Raw genomic sequence first — 20,523 nt, forward strand, 5'->3', positions numbered from 1 at the left:
AATTATAGTTTGTCTGCTGTACCCATTATGCTGACTAAATTAAACACAAGCATATGCAATCTAAACTTCAATGATCATTTATTTTCAGGAAAAATGGTGCAGGGGCTGCAATCTAGAGCAGAGAAGGGGAGTGGGTACTTAACCACTTTCCTACCCACCACATCTGCACTCTAAGAAAACACCCTTCACTAACAGTCGAATCATAACCTGCACCAGCACAGCCAGGCTGCATTAACTGGCATAAATCCAGGAAGCTAGGTGTTACACCAGGAGGGCCAGGAAGGGGTTAGGATATGGTGGAGGATTGTACCCCCCACCTGGGCCTGATCCACTCTCCCATTCTGCCTTCCTCTGCCTGGGCACCTTCTCTCCCCACTACATTTTCAGTTCAAATTTTCAGCCTCCTGAAGAAAACAGAGCGGTTGGGGTTTACTTGCATGTAATGCCCTAAATGCCTAAGCCCTGAAAGACTGCTGTAACCCAAATGTGATACCGTGGTCTGAAATGGTTTTGCAAACTATGGTTACATGCTAAGGCAGTTTCCAATGCCTCTAGTCCAGTGCTTCTCAAACTTTTTAGAGGTCTTAGAAGTTGCTGCCTGGTTTATAAATGCCAAGGGGTACAGCTATAATGGTGATTGGGCAGCAGTGCTCTCCCCCCAACTAGCAGCTTGTTTAATTCTCGATGCACATAGCCTAAACTGCCCTGTCTGTTTCATGAACCACCAAAAACTAGGTCACAGCCCACTGGTGGATCTTGGACCCACAGTTTGGAAATCACTGCTCTAGTCGTTTTGCATGGGTTCACAGGTGACTCTTTCACAGGGCAGGGTGTGCTCAGCAAGCTAAACCATGGTTTTACTATATGTCTGGAACCTTACCAAAGTTTAAACAAAATATGGTTAGTGCTAACAATGGTTTAAGTATTATTTCTCTACTATGCCTAGAGACCTATAAATGTAGTGAGTTATGCCTGGGCCTAACTCTGGCAAGTTGAAAAATGACTTTCAAGATACATGTGATGATTCAGAGCCCAGAACTTTCCAGCATCGATGCAGCTGCAATGCAGCCATGAGGTAAGGGAACATTTGTTCCCTTACCACTGCATCCACTGCAAAATGCAGTGTGTGCCCCATTAGCTCAGCTACATCAGTGCTGAAAATTTGGATAGGATTTGACCCTCAGTTGACTAATTCATGCAGTATCTCTGCTTTCAGGATGATTTTTCAAATCTCATCTTGCAAAAAAGATACTTTTGAGCCCACTGGTCTTATATGCACATATGCACATTCCTCCCCAAAATTTCCATATGTCCATTGCATATGAAAGGAAGTAAAGGACGTTCTTGGCAAAGTAATATCTTACCTGTGACCGTTCATATCACATATATTTGATAGCTTTTAAGGCACCACAGGACACTCACAAAACACATGGTAAGAGACTACCATAGACTACAACCCTAACTGCAGACAACGTCACAAGTTGCAATGTACCTGGATGCTACAGCAGATCCTTGAAGGCCAAACCGTTCATAATCTCCTCCATAGATATCTTTCACCAGTTTATCTACGTTGGTGCTATCTCCTTTAGCTGCCATTTCCAGAGCTTCTTCAAAAGTCTCACAGCCAGTCAACAAACAACACAGGCCCAGGAATGTACCACCACCAAGACTAGGAAGAGGGGAGAAATTATTTCACTCACCACCTTACAACTGCCCAGATTCTCTGAACAAGCCTTAAGTTCCTCTGCATTGCAGCTCCACTACAAATGGATAAAGGTGTGAGTGTGTAGCTCCATCCTGATGTACTCAAATGTGATAGCCAGGGTGATACTCAAGTCATTACTTGGCTGCTTGGAGTTATGCCAGTGAAGACCTTCTATGGTCACACTATAAGCCAGTTCATACAGCCATTCAGTTACCAGTTTTATTTGTGTGGTGAAGGAGCAGGCAGAAATATATGTATGTTATAGACTCAATTTTTGCCATTCTTTCCCTCAATAAAGATAACTATTGTGCAAATCAGGCTAAATTTGCAGATCCACACTTTCACATGTCAGTGTGTGCAATGAATTTGAATATCCATGGGTTCCTGTGAGATGGGCGACCCGTAGCTCTCAGACCCAACCAGAGCTCTGGTCAGCTCCAGAGGCCCATCTGAGAGCCAAAAACAACAACTTCTGGTTTTCAGCTGAAGTACAAGTGGGGCCGCTGTATCGGCTGATCCTGTATCTACGAATCTGGCTCAAAATGGGTCTTGCACTGAGCCAGATTCAGGCCCCACCCGGACCCTCCGAAGCTGAGCTCCAGTCCCTCTAGAGAGCTCACTGAAGTCTGGACAGGTAGCCCACATCCGCCTGCTGCCTCTTTGGGCTTCAGAATGGCGTGTAGAGATAAAAGACACCACTTCTGGTTTCCCAAGGAAAACCAGAAGTGGTATTTTTTCACCTCTGCAGGCCATTCTGAAGCCCAAAGAGGCAGCAGGTGGACAAGTACTGCCTGTCCGGGCTTCAGAAAGTCCTCCAGAGGGGATCGAAGCACAGCTCCAGTCCCCTTGGGAGGGCATAAGGGGTCAAAAAAGGAAAATTCACTTATTCATGACTTTCAGTATCTGTGGCGGGTCCAAGAGCGGATCCCCCGAGGCCCCACCCGTAGTGGTTTTCAGCCCTCAGAAGCACAGCTGCAGGAGTCATGGTTTTCAGCCCTCAGAAGGGCCTCCAGACCCAACCGGAGAGTCCAGGTGGCCCAAAATCCATGCAATCAAACATCCGCAGATTTCAGTATCCATGGGGGTTCCAGAAACGGGACCCATGGGACAATGAGGGCCGACCATCTCTATAATGAAGACACAAATGTTATGCATAAATAAGTGGGGCACATTATTAGCATGACAAGGGGGAAAAGTTGCAAAATGAGAAAGAAATAAACATTACTTGAAATATCCCAAGTAACAAACAATATATCTAAATAAAACTGCTGAATGTGTTTTATTCAGTCTATTTGCTTAAGAGAAACACCTCAATAAGTAAAAATGAGCTTCCAAATTGACTATGCTCCCTGAATAGTGGCTGAAGTAAGTATTGTCAAGTATGGAGCAACACTGTAACATTTAGCAGCACTAGAGAAGTACCACAATTAGCTAGCAGTTTGAAAATATTGTCCTCTGAAATGTAGATTGTATTGAGACAACAGTGCCAAAGAAGGTATGGCCAGTGCCTAATTTCTTTTTTTTTTTTAAAGTCTGGATATCCTGTGGTATGTTCTGAAAGGAAACCCTAATCCTTAACTTTGGTGGTATAAAAGAGGATGCAGTTGAACATTGGAGTGGGAATACTCTGTACCTATTCAGATGGACTTGTGTGTACAGTACCTGCCAGATGTGTGTTTTCCCCCCCCCATCTCCTTACACTACTTTGCATAGAGCTAGCTAATTAAAAATTCAGTCTAATAGACCCTAAAGAAAGATTGTTTCAAATCAATTAGTCAGTGCTGGCCATTGGATTACATTCCCTCTCATCATAATAAAAACTAGTAAATGTTTCACTTGCTTAATAAAACAAGCCTGTGGCTTCCACAGGCAGAAAAAGATACACATCTTTTATGCCTCTGTCAAAGTACTTTAATACAGAGTTTATAAAATAAGGCAAAGTAATACGTTGTTGGTATTGCTAAGCAAAATAACATGATCTTGACTATTTTTAGACACAGATCTCCAGTGGTGTCACTAGGATTTGCATCAACCTGTGCAGGAGGCCAGTGCGTCACACACCCCCATGGACCTCCTCCCATGCAGTGGGTGGGGCAACAACCTGGATGGTGGATGTGGTGATGTACCATCGCTCCGCCCCACAGGTTTTTTTTGGCTATACCTTTTGGTAGAACATAGATATTTCAACACAGTTTGTTTCATTGCATTCTGAATGAAATTACACACCGATTTATATATAACATGATGGTATAAATCCTACAAACTGTGATTTTAGCTATTTTGGTCACTAGTGGTGTCACCCACCTCCCAAGGGTGTCACCTTACTAACACCTTATTCCATGCCTTGTCATAATAACATCTCATTGACTGTTTGAACAATCAGTCTCATTGGTCCATTCTGAACTAAAGAAATGTATGTTGTTACATAAGACACTTGCATTTTTGTTTTCTGTTTTTTTGGCCATAACTTTTGATAGAATGGAGATATTTCATTCTGGTTTTTTTATTGCATTCTGCTGTAAATCACGCATCAAATGGTATATAACGATGGTATTTTCCTAGAAACTGCTATTTTGGTCACTAGTGGTGTCACACACACACCCCCGCACGCATCACCCGGTGCAGCCCATACACCCCTAGTGACACCATTGCAGATCTCTAAGGTCAGCTTACCCACTTGTAGTGACTGACAATTCTATATGTTCTATATGCTAAGTGAGGTAGTCACCTTTTTAGTCACTCCCTAAAAGCTTTCCTTTTCCCTACAACTCATGCATATTAGCCAGTGTGATTCAGTGGATTAGGTTGGAAAAAAACCAGGGTTCAAATCCCAGAGTCAGCCATGGCCCCTATAGACCTTGACTTCCTATTTCAGAGGCCCTTTTCTCTTTGACTCACATCTCCTTGGGAAGGTTAAAACAGATTTTATTGGATTTTAAAGCAGTCCACTGCAACAGGGATTCAGAGGCTCTGATCCAGACAGGATGGCATTTTATCTCTGCAGAGAGAAGTGGTTTTTTTCAGATAGTATATTCACCTGGTCCCCGTAACTCTCTTATAGTTGTCCTTGGAATAGACCGCTAAGATGCTGACCCCGGAGCCTATGTTAACCAGCAACATAGGATACGGATTATCAAGGCAATAAGGCTTTTTCTGGCATCGTTCAGGATCAGAGGGGTTTTCAAAATAATAGCACTCTGGCTGGCCATTGAAACCAACGGAATCCACATAAAGCAGGCCCTGGATCAAGCAGTCCAACTCATCTAGCTTATGGAGCTGTAGGTCAGCAATCTGGAAGAGAAGTTAATAAATGAACACTCATTGATACAACATGAAAACCTAAGAGGGGTCAACATGTTCTGCTGGAGTACTTTGTACTGTTCGAGTTGCACAAGTCATTGCTAAAGTAATAAAAAGCTATTTGCGCAGGAAGTTTCAAGTCAAACTTGTTTACAGCCTGACAACAAACATATCACAAAGTCACCATGTGCTATGCATGTGAGGTTCAGGTCAAGGTCTTCAAAAGACTCTTCACTGCTGCTCTGTTTAGGATCAATAATCCTGGCATTATAATTTTTCAGAGAACTAATGGCATGCTGACGACCCACGTGCACCAGTTCACCACTGGCACATAGTGTTGAAAACATGTCATAAGGCACACCTGTGACATGTACTGCCCAACCAATGCAGGTGCTGGTTCAGCGAAGGCCCATGCTGAGCCAGCATCAGGCAGAGCACAGGTGACTGCGGCCTGGAGCTCCATGTGGCAAAGAAGTAAGTGGGGGCGTGGGGGTAGGTGTTCCGGGGCAGGGGAAGGTGTGGGGGGGAGGGAGTGGGGTGGGAAGGGGTGGGACCAGTGGAGCTCAGTTCTTGGTCCTCTTGGCCAGACACGGAACTCAATTACTCTGTGCTGGCTTAATAGCCGGTGCAGAGTTGAGTAACCCCATTGTAGGGCTACTAACCTTATGCGGGGTAAGGGGACAAATGTCCCCTTCTCCTGAGGAGCCTCTGACAACTGCCCAGTGTGCTCAGGATGCTGCAGTAGTCATTTTGGCACACCATGGCAGCCCAGGATTGGGCTGTAAAAGTGTTCTGAAAGCAAGATGACAGTTCCCGGTGTGTATGCTCATCCCACTCTACTTCTGGTCAAATAGGTTTTTATATTATTTCAAAATTCTGTAGAGCCCGTTTGAATAGCAAGGATAGTGAGATCAATGAAACATATATAAAATAACTATGGAAAGCTATTCCATCTTGAAACCAATTTAAGATCCAAACAAAAGTATTCGTTTCAAAACAAGACTGCAAAGTCCTGCAGGAAATTTCTAGCATGTAGCTGTTGATAATTTAATTATCAACATGTATACAACTGGCAGCACTTCAATACTGAAGAAAGGCTTAAAGTATGACCTTAGACCTGCATAATGCCTAGAAACAGGTCGTACCAGTCCAAGAGAAGAAGAGGTACAAAACTGATAACGCAAGAAGTGTTCAAGTTGCAATGAACTCTTCTATGAGGCAGAACTGAAAAAACTGCACTTCAAAACGTAAGGTGTGCTGGCACATTAGTTAACAACAGCTAAGTTTTAAGAGATCATAATTCAGTTGAGTTACAAGATAGAGTGCCGGTAACATAGATACTGCCAACTTCCTCACAAGAAAAGGGTTTCCAATCCTTTCCTTCCTAGTACGACTACCATGAGACTGGGTCTTGTTCTCTCCTCATGCACCTGAGCACTGCATTTTCGCTTTCTCCTGTCTTCACTTATATATGCCAGTCAAGAGTTGAGCAACTGGAGGTATGCAAGGAGAGAATTCGATCTTCTTTGTTGTTCATGTGAGATGCAGGAATAAGCAGTTTACTGACACAAGAGATAGCAGCTGAGGTATATAATAAGGGGCCTTCTTGGGAATAGAATTTTGCTGAGAAGCAGATAGATGGACTCTGGGGACTGGACTGAATCCCTGGGTTAAAAGTGTATTCATAGCTGTAAAGCTACACAGCTACACCCATATAAAGTGCACTAATGAAACAGTTGAATGAGAGTCAACCTCTCATTTCTCAATTCATTGTATTGCAACACAAATCTTACTAAAACTAATCATTTGGGAGAAGGAACAGATGTATTGCCAGACAAGTTCTCTTTAGATGGCTGCGTGACACATTTGTTTGTATATGTATGTGGTACTACATGCCAATAGAGCATGATGTAGACTAGTCTTGTGGTATTTTAAATGGACAGGTGGCAAGAGGTTTCAGATTCCACAGGGCTCAAGGATGGCCAACATTTTGGTTCATCAGAACAATTCCCATACAAGCTGGATTACTTGGGAGAAGCCTTCCTTTGCCAAAATTCCATGCCTGGCCACTGCTTGCTTAGCAGATTTCTACTGTAAACAAAGGCACATCCTAAGAGCTTCTTGACTGAGAGGGGCGGGGAAACATAGGACATAATCTACACAAAGGAAAAGTCCCTATCCCTAGCTGCTTTCACCAATGCCATGATCAAATCCAATCAAGAGGTGCATGCTGAATAAGATCATGGCCTGCAGAGTAAGTCAAGCATTTGTTTTTCACCCCCTGTAGGGTGTTTTTCAACCTCTGTAGGGTGAAAAACAATAGAAATGCTCATTCCAAACCAGGGATGAGCCATCAAGGGCCATCAAGACACAAAAGAAAGGTCCTCAAGGGGTTCACCCCACAAGAGTCTCTATGCTTCCCTATGAGAATTTAAAATATTAAAAACTGGATCATAGGCTCCTTGTGTTCTTCGTCCAACCATCAACTTTGCTGTAGTCACTCATGAACTTGCCAATAATGTGTCAAGCACTCTCTACCATCTATCCAAAAAACCAGTGTGTCAATGAACATCCAGGATAGGTATCAGACAGTCTTCTGGTCCATCACCCTCTAGGCAGCATCTCAGAGAACCCCTTCCCCACGGAAAGCAACCATGGCAACCATACTTTGCTTCCCTCCTCCAAACTGGCTGCAGCTCAGAATGCCCCTAGCCCATCTGAGTTTGCTTTTCAAACCTTTTTTCTGCCTTGCTCCCTAAGATTGCCAAGTCTGGGCACCTAGGCCCATGATCTCTGCAACGCATCAAACTGCCTCAGCAGATACAGATACGTGGTGGTTTTTCTTCATTTTTTGTTGCTAGGAAATATTGTCTTCCTAAAAAACACAACATTTTAAAGAACAATTATTGTGAAAACCTATTGCTTTGACACAATTCCTAGCCTCCCTTCTGGCAAAAGGCACAACTTCAAACATAAAGAATGTGTGTGCAATTACATCTTCTTTCTCTCCAAATAAGTTATGAAAGAAGAGTTTAAAAAAACAAATTCTAATAACAATTCAACAATTCTGTGCCTTCCATTTGGCATTAAGACAACTTATAATCTTACAAAATGCTTATGATGCTGGTGGTATGGCAAGGCAAGGTGTGTAAGGTGGTACCTATGCACTGTGAGTAAGATTTCCCTAGAAAGCAGAGGAAGGCATAAGGGCTTGGCACGACCCCAATTAACCACTACCTGAGAGCATAAGATGACCTATCTTCCTGTACATCTGTGAATAAAACAAATGTTACAAAGAAACTATTGTATATGGGTCCAGTGATCTCTCCTCCAAATGAAGCCAGAACCTAGGTAGTACTGCATCCCTTGAACTTCTCACTGCTCAGGGAAGGAGGGCATGGTCAGGTAATATAGAAGAATCCTTGGGCAGGTTAATAGCTCAGCGGTAGATCACATACCTTACATGTAAATAGAGCAGATTCAATCCCTGGTACTTCCAGTTAAAAGGAAGTAGGTGATGGGATACACTGCAGTCCAAGGCCCAGGAGAACTACTGCCAGAATAGATAATACTGGGCTAGAAAGACTCATGGTAGGCAGTTTTGTATGATCAATTCTACAATATTTATTGAAAATGACTTATAAAACAGTTCACGGCCTTCTCATACTTCTCTCCTATGAAGCCAGACATACAACTGCCTTAAAATGCAACAATTCATGTGTCATGAAACTAAGCTTTAAAAATCAACAGCATCAACATAATTTTCTACTGCATGCTTTAGACCTAGCCTAGCTTTATGTTTCATTTACAACAATACTGGATAAAGGTGCATTTATGCAGATCTTAACAAGATTTAACCAATACCACACCATAGCAGGACCCAGGTACAGCTTGACCTTCCATACTGCCACTCTTAACAGACTATTTTTTAAAATCCATTTATACCCTGCCATTCCCCCATGATGTGGGCGCCTGAAGCGGCAGGTTTGCTATCAAAACGGAAAGGCTTCAGATAGTAGACATAGTAAAACTATTGTTTTAGTTCTCTGTGTTTTAGTATCCATGTTATAAAAGCAAGTAAATCAACTGTCAAGAAAAAACCCAAAACTTTAGAAGAAGTGGTGAAAGAGGGCCATAAACAAAGTTAACAATGAAGCTAGAAGACTAAAGTTCAGGACTCCCAGAATCCTGCCCCAAGGACTTCAAAATCTTCAACTAGGGCAGAACTTTTACAATCCACGGGAGGATAAACACAAGAGGAAGCAAGAGGATAAGACTGTGATTGCAGGATTGGTCTGTGATTGCAGAAGCAAAGGACGGGCATTCTGGTCCCATCATCTGCTATAAAACCAGTGCACCACCACCAGCCTGGCAAAGGAAGAGCAGCATGTTCCAAAATGGATGTAAATATCTATTAATAACTTGCCTCTGTTTTGACCTCAACAAGTTGATTACCCTCCTCTATCTTTCCTGTTGTTTCCTTCTCCAATATATTGTAGGCCTGGGAGTAGATTCAGTTCAAGTACACATATACGTATCTGCAGATCCTAAATCCATGGCTTCACTTATCCGCAGATCGGGTCTGGGCCTCCCCAGCGTGTGCACACCCGCACGATGCCCCTCTGGAAGCAAGGGGAGCAAAGCCCCTAGAGGGCTTTCCTGGGCCTCCCAATAACTTATAAGACATTAAAAACGTCACTTTCCGTTTCTCTGGGAAACCAGAGTTGCTTTTAAAAAAACAAAAACAAAAAACCTTTAGAGCTCATTCCAAGCTCAGCAGATGCCCTTGGGCTCTGCTGAGCTCAGAGGTCCCTCCAGGGGCGAGGTGGCCTCCCAGGACAGGTATTCACCCATATCCATGGTTTCAGGTATCCGTGGGGGGTTCCAGAACAGAACCCCTGCAGATAAGGGGGCACAACTGTGGTTGAAATATGGATTACATTACACAGTTCAATGGAAGGCAATATAAAATGTGCTTCTCAATAGGAGGATGAGCAGATAGGACCTGTGGCCCCCAGCAGAGTAGCAATGTTTGTATTAAAGAAATGAGTAATTTTCTGCAGACCTTAACATGAGAATAGGCTGCCACAGTTTGACAACAGAGGACCAAACATGCCCCATACTTTCTGTAGCAACAACAAATGTAACTGTTCTGTCGACATTAATCCAGGCCTGAAAAACCTGTGAACCACCAAGCCCACAAAACCCACCTGCGTTTCCTTGTGACTGTGAAAACAAGCAGTTGCCTTGTTGGCAGGCTATAGCTGGTGGCAGCATTCAATGAGGTGTGTGTTAAAAGTTGCTGAGTCCTGCATTTGTGCAATGCCAGTAGATTGGACAACCAACATTCAGATCAGAAGGAAAAAAGTGCTTGGTATGACCCACTGGTTAACATGATACTGCAAGAACAGATCAACTGGCCTCTCCTCTCTCACTATAGCCTACTATAGACAGCTCTTCTCAGTTAATTATTTAAGCTTAAAAACAGGTTTGCTGGTTTGGGGAGACAAAAATAGACAATGACATCATCACTCTGGCTCACACACACTCTCCTCTCCTCGACTGGGCAGTACTACTGTAGGGAGAAACAGCTTCCTAACCAGAGCTATGTGTAATTTCAACATACCGTTCGAAAATCTTCTTCAAATTTGTACGCTCCTCCTCCTGTGGCACAAAGTGTGGTGTGCAAGCTTGAGAAGTTCTTTTCGCTGCCCATCTGTATGAACCTGTGCATAGCACAGCTCGGAAACCGGATGAAGTGAAGGTTCCCTTTGCGTCCACACATGGTCAAGTTTTTCAGTTCAAGGTGGACATCTCGAATTCCAGTTTTACCATAAGCTGTATTGGAAGTCAAATACTTCCTGATGCTTTTGAGGTTCTCCACTTCCTCCTGCTCCTCTTCAGCAGTAATGTCTTTTGGTTCAAAGTACACAAGTTTAACGAGCGTTCCACCAATATCCATGCCAAACCATGGGAATGCTGGAGGTGGGGAGGGGAGGGAACAAACAGAAAACATATGAATGGCTTACTATATGAATGTCTAAAACATGTTACACTTACAAACACTTTTGAAGATGTAGTTTAACTAACAGCCCAATGATAACTAACTTTCCAGCGCCAACACAGAGGTGCCAGTGGGGTGTGCAATGCATCCTGGGGTGGGGTGGAAGCAGCCTTGGAGGCCACCTCAGTTCCCTTGAAGCTGCACTGCAGCTGCATCAGTGCTGGAAAGTTGATAATGACTGGGTTCTAAGGCCATAAAATTAGACTGGTCATCTTCAGTCTTCATTTGAAAGGGCAACATACCTGTCAAGCTAAAAACCCAAATTAGAAAAAGACTCTTTCTTCATTTTAAGTGATGTTTCATGTGGGTGCCATTTCAGTAGGGATGACCAATTAAATAGTGAGACCAGTTTCCCAGGAAGGGGTGAAGTTCCACTTAGATTAATGGTTAAAAAGCAAGGTAATTTTCATTGACTTTTTTCAGTTTCTCCTAAAAGCAATAACAATGTTTATCAACTTAGGTCAAACAGTTAAAAAAAATTAGGGAAGGTTAAGCAAATGTATTTGAATTTACCACTGAATACATGCATATCCAGTGTATAGTTGATTTAACTGTGTCTAACAATAGTAAATCAGTGTAGAACTAATGAGTTAGCCAGAAATAAAAGATATCCCTAGGTTTCTGACATCCCTCCCTGCTGTCATGACCGCCTTCTGTCACATCTACAGGGCTGTGTCAACAAAGTTTGGTTGTTTCCATTCCTCATGACATATGTGTCTTCCTTTTCCATGTCATCTCTCACCCGATCAAAATTTAGATTATAAACTTCATCTTTCTTTTCTGTTAATGTTCCACTGTGAAGTGCCAACACACCCATGAACTAAAATTAAATAAGGCATGTCATGGTATATATGGGGCTTTTCTCAGAAATGCCAGCAATGGGAAACAGTCCCAGTAGCAGTTTCCACTTTAATTTTGTACGAGATGCTCCCATGCTCCTGTCCATGGAAGAAAGGCAATAGGAATGTTTTATGTTATGTGAGAAAGCAAGCAGGGATCTGTGTTCTAAGATGCAGCCCACTCACTATTCCCATTAAAAAATGACGATGCCAACACCACCTTCACAGCTCATGAAACTGTTTTCCCACACCTGCCTTAAATCATGTGTTCTCTCGGAGCACAGATATACAAGTTACACATTTCTTCTTAGAAAACCACCTCAAATCATGGCACAGATCTTACACAAATCTTGATCTTCACATATTATGACTACAATCTTTTATTTGATTCTTACCATTAGTGGATAGAATGAGCGAGGAAAAAAGAAAAAGATGGGGACAAGTTAGCAACACTTCCTGGATTAATCTCTTTCTCTGTGCCCCTCCTCTGGAAAACAACACTCCAAAAATAGTTCCTCTGCTTCTATTTTTGGAACCAACACAACTGCTGCATGGGTGTGAGGAACATCACAGTCCAGAACAGTTGCTCCTAATTTGGCAGGAAACTGAATGGAAATTCAAGCCTCTTATTAGAAGACAAAAATGCCACCGGTACTGTACAGTCCATTCGTATTATTTACTCCCCAGCTGACTTATGAATAGCTATTCAAATGAACTATGATTATTCACTACTCTACCTTAAAACTGAGGGCTATTAAACAATCTATGCAGAAGTTTGTGGCAAGTACACACCCATGCTACTACCCCACAAAATGGCATAGATTTTTAAATGGTGCTCACCACTGATCTGTATACCACAAAAGCATAGATTCCAGGTGGTGGCCACACAGCACACAAATGCTACATGCACCGACCAGGACACAGGAGCATAATGACCTTTCAGCAGTAAATGCACTGCAGCGCATGGAGCAGTGCCACTATGGGGCACTTTTCAGCAGCTTCCACATAGGATGTGGACCCCATTGTTTAAGACCACACATCCTACACCCACTAGTAAGTCCCATTGAACACTGTCAGATTGACTTCTGAGTAAACCTACATACAACCGCAAAGCAACTCAGTCCAGAACAATAAAGCAGTCTGAGCTGCAAAGTATTCATAACCGTCCACTGTGATAGAGATGTAATCTTTTTGCACCATTTGAAGGCAACAACAGAATGGTTTTTCCTTCTTTGTGAGCAAAAAACCGAAGTCTGGCGAAAAACTGAACTCTGCAATTTTAAGCAGGTCATTATGGAGTGCATTCTTCACCTCCCCCCCCCCCCAAAAAAAAGCTCCTTGAAAACTTGTGAAGAGTTCTGGTTGCTCCCAAATCCATTTGCTTTTACAACTGAAAAGATAAGCACCTGATCTCTTGCATCTTTAATTTCCAAGGATCCAACTGCCCTTTCCAGTCCTACTTAAAGAAGCACAGCAGAATTTGTCAACGCACTGAAGAGTGTCGCAAAGCCTTCCCTCCCTTTGCAACACAAAATTCATAGAACAAATACACCCAGCCAGCTTGATTTGTCAACCAAAGACAACATTATCTACGGAAGATAAACCAAGCTGACCGAAACTTCCAGCTACTAAGCATATAATATATGCCACACTTTAGTACACAAAGATCACGAATTACCTTTTCTCATTAAAGAAACAACATGTAGGGACTCCATTTACCATCATAGCAATCACATTTCCACATTAAATTATACTTTTACTTGTTGTAAAGAAGCAGGGAGTGGGAAACTAATCCAGATTCCTTTAAGCATGTTAAACTGGTAATTTTTTTTTTAAGTAAGATTTCACCTATTCCACATAAAGATCAAAAGATCTAGCCATGTGGTCTGAATGGAATCCAGGCTTTGAGCTTAAAAAAAAAGCTCATCAAAGGACAATTTTATAGCCATGGGTTCCTTGCTACTCCCATTTTTGTATGCCCTCCCATACTTGCAACAAACCCTCTGCCATAAGAGGTCCTCCAGAAAAAGCCCCTGCACAGTTTCCCTATCATAAACAACCTATACTGACCAGCTAAAGAATGCCGCCATCGCCTCATAGCCTCACACTGTCAGCGACTGATCACTTGGCTGACCTGTCAGCTCCAAATCTTTGAGGTTCTACAGCATTTACACAAAGCCACCTCTTCACACACTAAAAAGGTACTTTGCTCTATTCCAGTTGCTATTTGTGAAACAGCATCTCCGTACTGTGCAGGACACTAGGAGACAACATGCCGCAGAGAAATGTCAAGAGTAAAGAGCTCATGTCAAGAGCTCATGTGGAGCTCTGAAAAGCAATGTCCTGATAGGCCAGGTGGGTAACATCACCAGTCGAGTGGCTTGCATCTTTACATTGTAAATAAAACCCCAGCAAGTTTCAGGGCAGTACCAACAAGACATTTTTCAATACGCAGACTGAATGCTGTGAAAGCAAGCAGTCCATATCATGTTGTAGCTCACAACACTAATCTCATTATTGACTTACACAAATCCTGTTTTAAGCTACAGAGAACTAATTACATGTCTTTGTCAAGGCAGATGAAACTCGCACTAGTAGTGAACGTACTACACCTACCTAATTATTTGTAGATGGCAGATTATTATATTACAAAACATATTGTTACAAAACAGTAGGGCCTACTTGTAACACAGAGGAAAAGAGTTTTTCTGGCAATGGTTATTCACTAAATGTACAGTGCTAAATGTACAACCAGCATAAGTTAGTGGCATGTAACTACTGTACTAATCAAAATGGCACAACAAAAAGCCAGAATGCCTGAGGTTATGCTCTAACTTGTAGAAATCCATGGCCATAGTTGAGAGATCCATATGCAATCTGGAGGGTGTAACCTTCCACACTTGTCCTTCATTATTCCTCCACCACCCCCATACAATGATGTTTAAATACAGAGGAATTTCAAAACATAGCTTCACTGTTTATTGGGAAAAATGAGAAGGAAAAGAAGTAGGGGACATTTGCTGGAATGAAATATACAAACACACCCAGCTGTGCCCATGTAGCTTTTGTATTCAAAAACCCCAGTTGTCCAGGCACAGTAGGGATTTTCTCAATCATAACCCTGAAGTGAAATGACATCACATTATGAATACACTGCAAAAATGAAAGAAATTTACTCCTTTGTATTTCAAAGGTAACAGCCATAGGATCCACAGCTCTCCAATGAAAACAATCTAGCAAGTCAAGGACCATTGGATGCTTCTTATAAGAAGTGATGAGATGGAAGCAAAAGTGAATTGCACTTCCTTTCCCCACACAGAAGGGGAAATTATTAGGAAGAATATTTATACATTGCTCTTCAATTTTAAAAAAAAATTCATAACGTTTTACGTAGCAAACTAAATAAATGGAGGCCTTTCCCAAAATCTAGAAAAGATGCAGAACAAACACTAGCAATACCCACTGGAATTAATGGTATGCTGGGGTGTAAATACGGCTTTTATTAAGAATCTGCTTTTTTGCTACAGGTGGAAAATGTACATGAGTCTCCTCTGGAAAGTACTGGAAGAGGAAACTCAAGTGACCTGCCACTTACTTAGACTATTTCAAGCAGTTCCAAGAGTTTAGTAGGACACCCCCTCCCATGACTTGTGGGTTTGTTTTCATTGATGGCTGATGTGTTCTATATGCTGCTGTGTGTTCTTTGATTTGGGGTTAACGGAATAAATGACCTGCACTTCTCTTTGCCGCCCCCCTTTCTGAGGCCTGAGATGGACTGCAGGTTACTTGCAAACTTCAACAACAACAAAAAAATGCTGTTAAGTACTATACAGCTTTCAATCATTAATCCAACACAAAGGAATGTGAACTGTGGAGAGGAAGTCATATGACTGACCTATCAAGGGCACAAGAGTTTTAAAATCCGCATGGGGGCAGCAGAGAAATAATAGTACACAAACAAGAAAGAAAGATGGTACTGAAGTCAAGCTAATTGGTTCATGCTGTGTCTATGCCACAGATCTCCATTGTCACATCTGAGTACAGCTTGTTAGCCCATCTTGATCCAATCACTAAATGAGCTGTTTTCCTCCACTGATATCAGGTGGAGGAATACAAGGGGTAACATAAATTGAAGCCAACATGACTACAAATTAGGCTTAAAGGATCTCCTTTATTTGCTTACAACTTTTAGAGAATAAACTCAGGGTTATTTCTGCTTCTCAATGACTTCCCTGTTTGAATCTTTCTATACATCAGATTTCACAACTGAAGAAAACAAGTAAGACAACTTTTTTTTTCTAAGTACGTCTTTTAACAGGAGTAGTACTTGATAAGATGCTAAAAGAAATTGGCACAACCACTGGCACTGCAGTTTGTTCAGACTCCACTTGTTCACCTCTACAGAAAAAAAAGCAGTTTGTACAATTCACATGGGAATGAATAAGACAAAAATATTACAGATGATCAGGATAGGAAGCCAATTAACTCCCTTTCAGAAGAGCTGCTGAAATCTCACCCAAAAACCACCTACTTAACTAGATTTTATAATACTTAATGCAAAGCAGGCAACATACTATCACTGCAATTTTAAAATACGTTGAGTAATTTTAGCAACCAATAACTAGTTTATGATATGCTTTTCTTCCAATATTCAAAAAAGTATCAGATTCATTGGAACCTAAACATTATGGTTTGCTACCATTATTTTAAACACTTTTATATTCCCACTTTGGGTGCTTTCACAACCAATGTAGAGATAGACTAGGCTGATGGATAGTACATCCTCAAGCTACATGGCTAAGACCAGGCTGACCACTCCATTGTAGATGCATGTATTCTACATCCACTATTATACTACAGTTGCTAACAGTTACTGCAAAGCTAGACATCACTTCACAAGCCACAGGCTAAGTTATCCAGCACAGTACCCCAAGCATAGTCATTCTCTATTGTGTTTTGCTTTTTGAATCTCCATCTCTTATCATAGAAATAAGACTAAAACAGCAGGCAGCAATTTTTATGGCCCACTCTTCACAACAAAAGGCATGTATCCATTATTAACAGGCTTGGCTTGGTTGAGCTCCAAAGCATGCTTTTTGGGTGCTCAAAAAAAGCCCTCCTGTCCACCCTGAGCTTCTTACTGGTGTTTGTTGCTTCATATCTGGCCTCCCAACCCAGAAGTACCTGCATGACATCAACACCAGCTACTTCCGTGGTACTTCCAATAGGTAGACTATGCAAAGTGATATGGCAGGGGTCAAACATTGAGAAATGCTGGTTTAGAGTAATGCCCTATCTGGCATTAAATACACTAAATCAAATCAAGGGCCCGGTTTGGTAAGTTATATCCTGGCCTAGTTCTGATTGAGGTGGTCAGTCAATGTCTTGGTTATACCTCAGGTGGGATCTCACATGATAAGAAGCTTTCTCATGCAAAAAAAATTTTTTTTAATTCTACAAAGAGCAAAACAACATCTAGTTCTCTACATATAGTAGTTTGTTTTTTTTAAAGTGGAGAAGGTGCAAGTTCCCACCTGCAATGTGAAGTGATATAGCCAGACACAGGTTTACCATCTCAATGAGAACTAGGTCTAAGCAAACAGAAGTTATCTAAAAGATTACAAGGGTTAGGTAACCTGATACTAACAGCTGGACTATCTAGGGGAAAGTTCATTTATGGATAATGTGAGGTTACCTTTAACACAGCTTCCAATTGGTTGCCCTATAATATAAAACACTAAAAATATAGTGTTTTATATTATATTATAGTGTTTATAGAAATATAAACACTAAAAATTGTGCCTGCTTTAATGAAGAATGTGCTTCTTTTGATATATACAAACACTGGAAAATACCAAAAGAGATTTAAGGATTCTAATCCATCCACTTTAGTGGCTGTGCATGCACAACAAATAGTTTGCTATACAGGAAGTAATTAACGAGGCCTACAAGATGTTGCATATCAGCTGCCAACATGGGCTCTGCCCTACTGTAGAACCCTACAAAGTCAGTTTCAGCACCGTATCATAGTAAAAACATGCTTGCGGGTTTATACTGAATTTGATATGAACATGTATGCTTATGATACAGAAAAACATTATACATATTACAGAACCTAAACATTTGAGTTTTATAAGATAGAGCAGCGGTTCCCAATCTTCTGTGTGCCGTGACCCACCTTGTCCTTTGTGGTGGGTCGTGACATGTGAATGACTTACTGGGAGGTTAAAGGAGGTTCTTCTGGGTCATGCTAGGCTAGCAACCCACTCTACTGGTCTCTGCAGGCTTCAAAATGACCTGCAGAAGCATCAGAAAGACACCTCCAGTTTTCAGAAGCAAACCAGAGGTGACTTTCCGGGGTATCTGCAGGCCGTTCCGAGGTCCACAGAAGGCAGCAGAGCAGAACACCAGCCTGGCGCAAACCAGAAGAGTCTTCCCTTCCTCCCAGCGAGTGGCTTCCAAAATGGCTGATTTGGAGCCAAACCAAAACAAGAGCAGGTGGGACGACCCAGGTCACGACTCCCAATTAGGAAAACCCCAAGAGAGTGGAAAATCACACTAAGATCAGGTCATGAATCCTGGCAGCACACCACTTTAAAGGAACTGCATGTGATTTAGCACATAGCCAAAACTGTGAGAAGTCAGAAATAACATACAAATAGTACATTCTCATGAGAACAGGATGTTTTTCTTTCCAGTCCTGAATTGCTCATATGCTTCACAGGTGCTTAAGATACCACTTTTTGATTCAATAATCCGTAAGAGCTGGTTCACATATGAAAGTATTTACTTGATTTGTCAACACTTAATGACTCCCAGAAGACTGCAAGAATCCACTTCATTGACTAGCATTACAGTACTTCTGAGGTTATGACAGTTTTGTCCATTGTGTTTCATTTGCAATGGGTCATTCACACATGCAAGTGAACCACTGGTGCACATGTGCTGAGCAAGTTAACCTAAACCATTTCACAGAGGATAAGAACATATCCAGTATAGATAAGTTTGGAATATGAGAGAACTTTATTTAAGAAATGTATGTTCTGCCTTTCCTTTGCCAAGGCAAATATCCAAGGCCGCTTACAAGTTTCACAAAAAATAATGAGGCTTACAATAAATAAATCAATAAATGCAACAATTAGTAAAAGCAATTGGGAGAGGTCACCTAAAAAGGAACAGAATAGCAGCAAGCCACACACAGAGGCCAAAGAAGCAACCACAGCACATCCAAATGCATATCACCTGTATACCTGATGAAACAAAAATGTTTTGCACCCTTGCCAAAAAGTCATGAGGGAAGGGGCAGTTCCCAACAGCCCTGGGTTGTCATGCCACTACGGACAAGGCTCTCCCTTTCACTGCCATTCCCTGACCTGAGGGAGAGGAGGCACTTGCAGGATGGCCCCCTCAGATGACTTAACAGGGCTGGCCAGAATGTATGGGGGAAGGTGGTGCCTCGGATAACCTGGTCTCAAACTGTGGAGAGCTTTAAATGCCAAGACCAGCACCCTGAATTGGGCCCAGAACTGAATGGGCAGCCAGTGTAGCCACAGGAGCAACACTCCAATAGAATCAAACCACCTCGTTCCAGTAACCCTACAGGCTGCTGCATTCTACACTAACTTCAGCTTCCGAACTATCTTCAAGGGCAGCCCCACACAGAGTGCATTACAGTAATTTTAATGTTTCCTAGAATACTGAATTGTTTGATGAGACTTATATCCTGCCCCATCCAAAAGGCTTTGACATATTGTTGCTTGTCTCATTATTTGTTCCTATTCAACCATCTAACCCATCACTGTGTTCAGGTGAAGATTCAGGGATACAAACTTTATGGAAAAGCCCACAGAGTAGATTTGACATTTTATATTTAAGACAGCATTTCTGATTGGTCTTAACCCATTTCTTCCCAGTCCACAGGTATACACATTTGATCCCTCTTACGTGTATGCGATGTCGGGCAGAAACAGCTTAAAGGCCATGATGGAACATAGACATAAAAGCAGTCTTTAGGAGTGCTGCATCCAGGATGTTGAGAATTTTATATAGAGAGTTTCACCAGTATCTTGAACATATCGTGTATCCCTGGGAAACCTTACCATCATTATGTTTACTCCCCATTTTGGACGCTGAAGGGAGAAGGGATGGGGCAGGGAAAGACAAATCAGAACTATACAACTGACCTGCAATACCAAACTTTATTATATCATTTGATCTCAAAAAGAAACATTCGTAAGTGCAGATAGCACAGGCTACTTTTCTCTTAAATTAAGTCTGTTTATTCGCCCAGTAACCTCTAGAGGCTGCCAGCCAGTTTCCAAATAAACCTTTAAAAGGAGAGAGTTTGTTTTGATGGGCAAAGTGCACACAGAGAAGTGCTATTGCACACTGCAATGCAACGGGCAGTCCAATGCTAACCAGCACTTGAGCCAGTGCAGGCCCCCTATGCCCGTTCCAAAGTGTGGCAAATGTGCCATAAGGCATGTTTGTGCTGACTTGGGAGTCAGCTGGGCCAGAAAGAAAGCCTGTGCTGGTTCACCAGGACTGGATCCAGCCCCTGCGCCAGCCAGAGAAGATATATTTGCACCAGAGGCACAGAGGGCGGGAGAGGGTAT

At 42.1% G+C, this 20,523-nt stretch overlaps 1 protein-coding gene across 2 annotated transcripts in view; it reads right to left on the minus strand.

The window, feature by feature from the left end:
• The window catches only part of PANK1 (pantothenate kinase 1), a 36,160-nt gene that overhangs the window by 10,523 nt on the left and 5,114 nt on the right, over positions 1–20,523 (minus strand). For both annotated transcript variants that reach the window (XM_066619397.1, XM_066619398.1), the window contains exons 2-4: positions 10,632–10,984; positions 4,743–4,996; positions 1,493–1,669 (exon numbers count right to left, since the gene is read on the minus strand). In XM_066619397.1, coding sequence (XP_066475494.1) covers positions 1,493–1,669; positions 4,743–4,996; positions 10,632–10,984 — 784 coding nt within the window. The remainder of the gene's footprint in view (positions 1–1,492; positions 1,670–4,742; positions 4,997–10,631; positions 10,985–20,523) is intronic.

The sequence above is a fragment of the Tiliqua scincoides genome, chromosome 3, assembly GCF_035046505.1.
Source record: "Tiliqua scincoides isolate rTilSci1 chromosome 3, rTilSci1.hap2, whole genome shotgun sequence".
NCBI lineage: Eukaryota > Metazoa > Chordata > Lepidosauria > Squamata > Scincidae > Tiliqua > Tiliqua scincoides.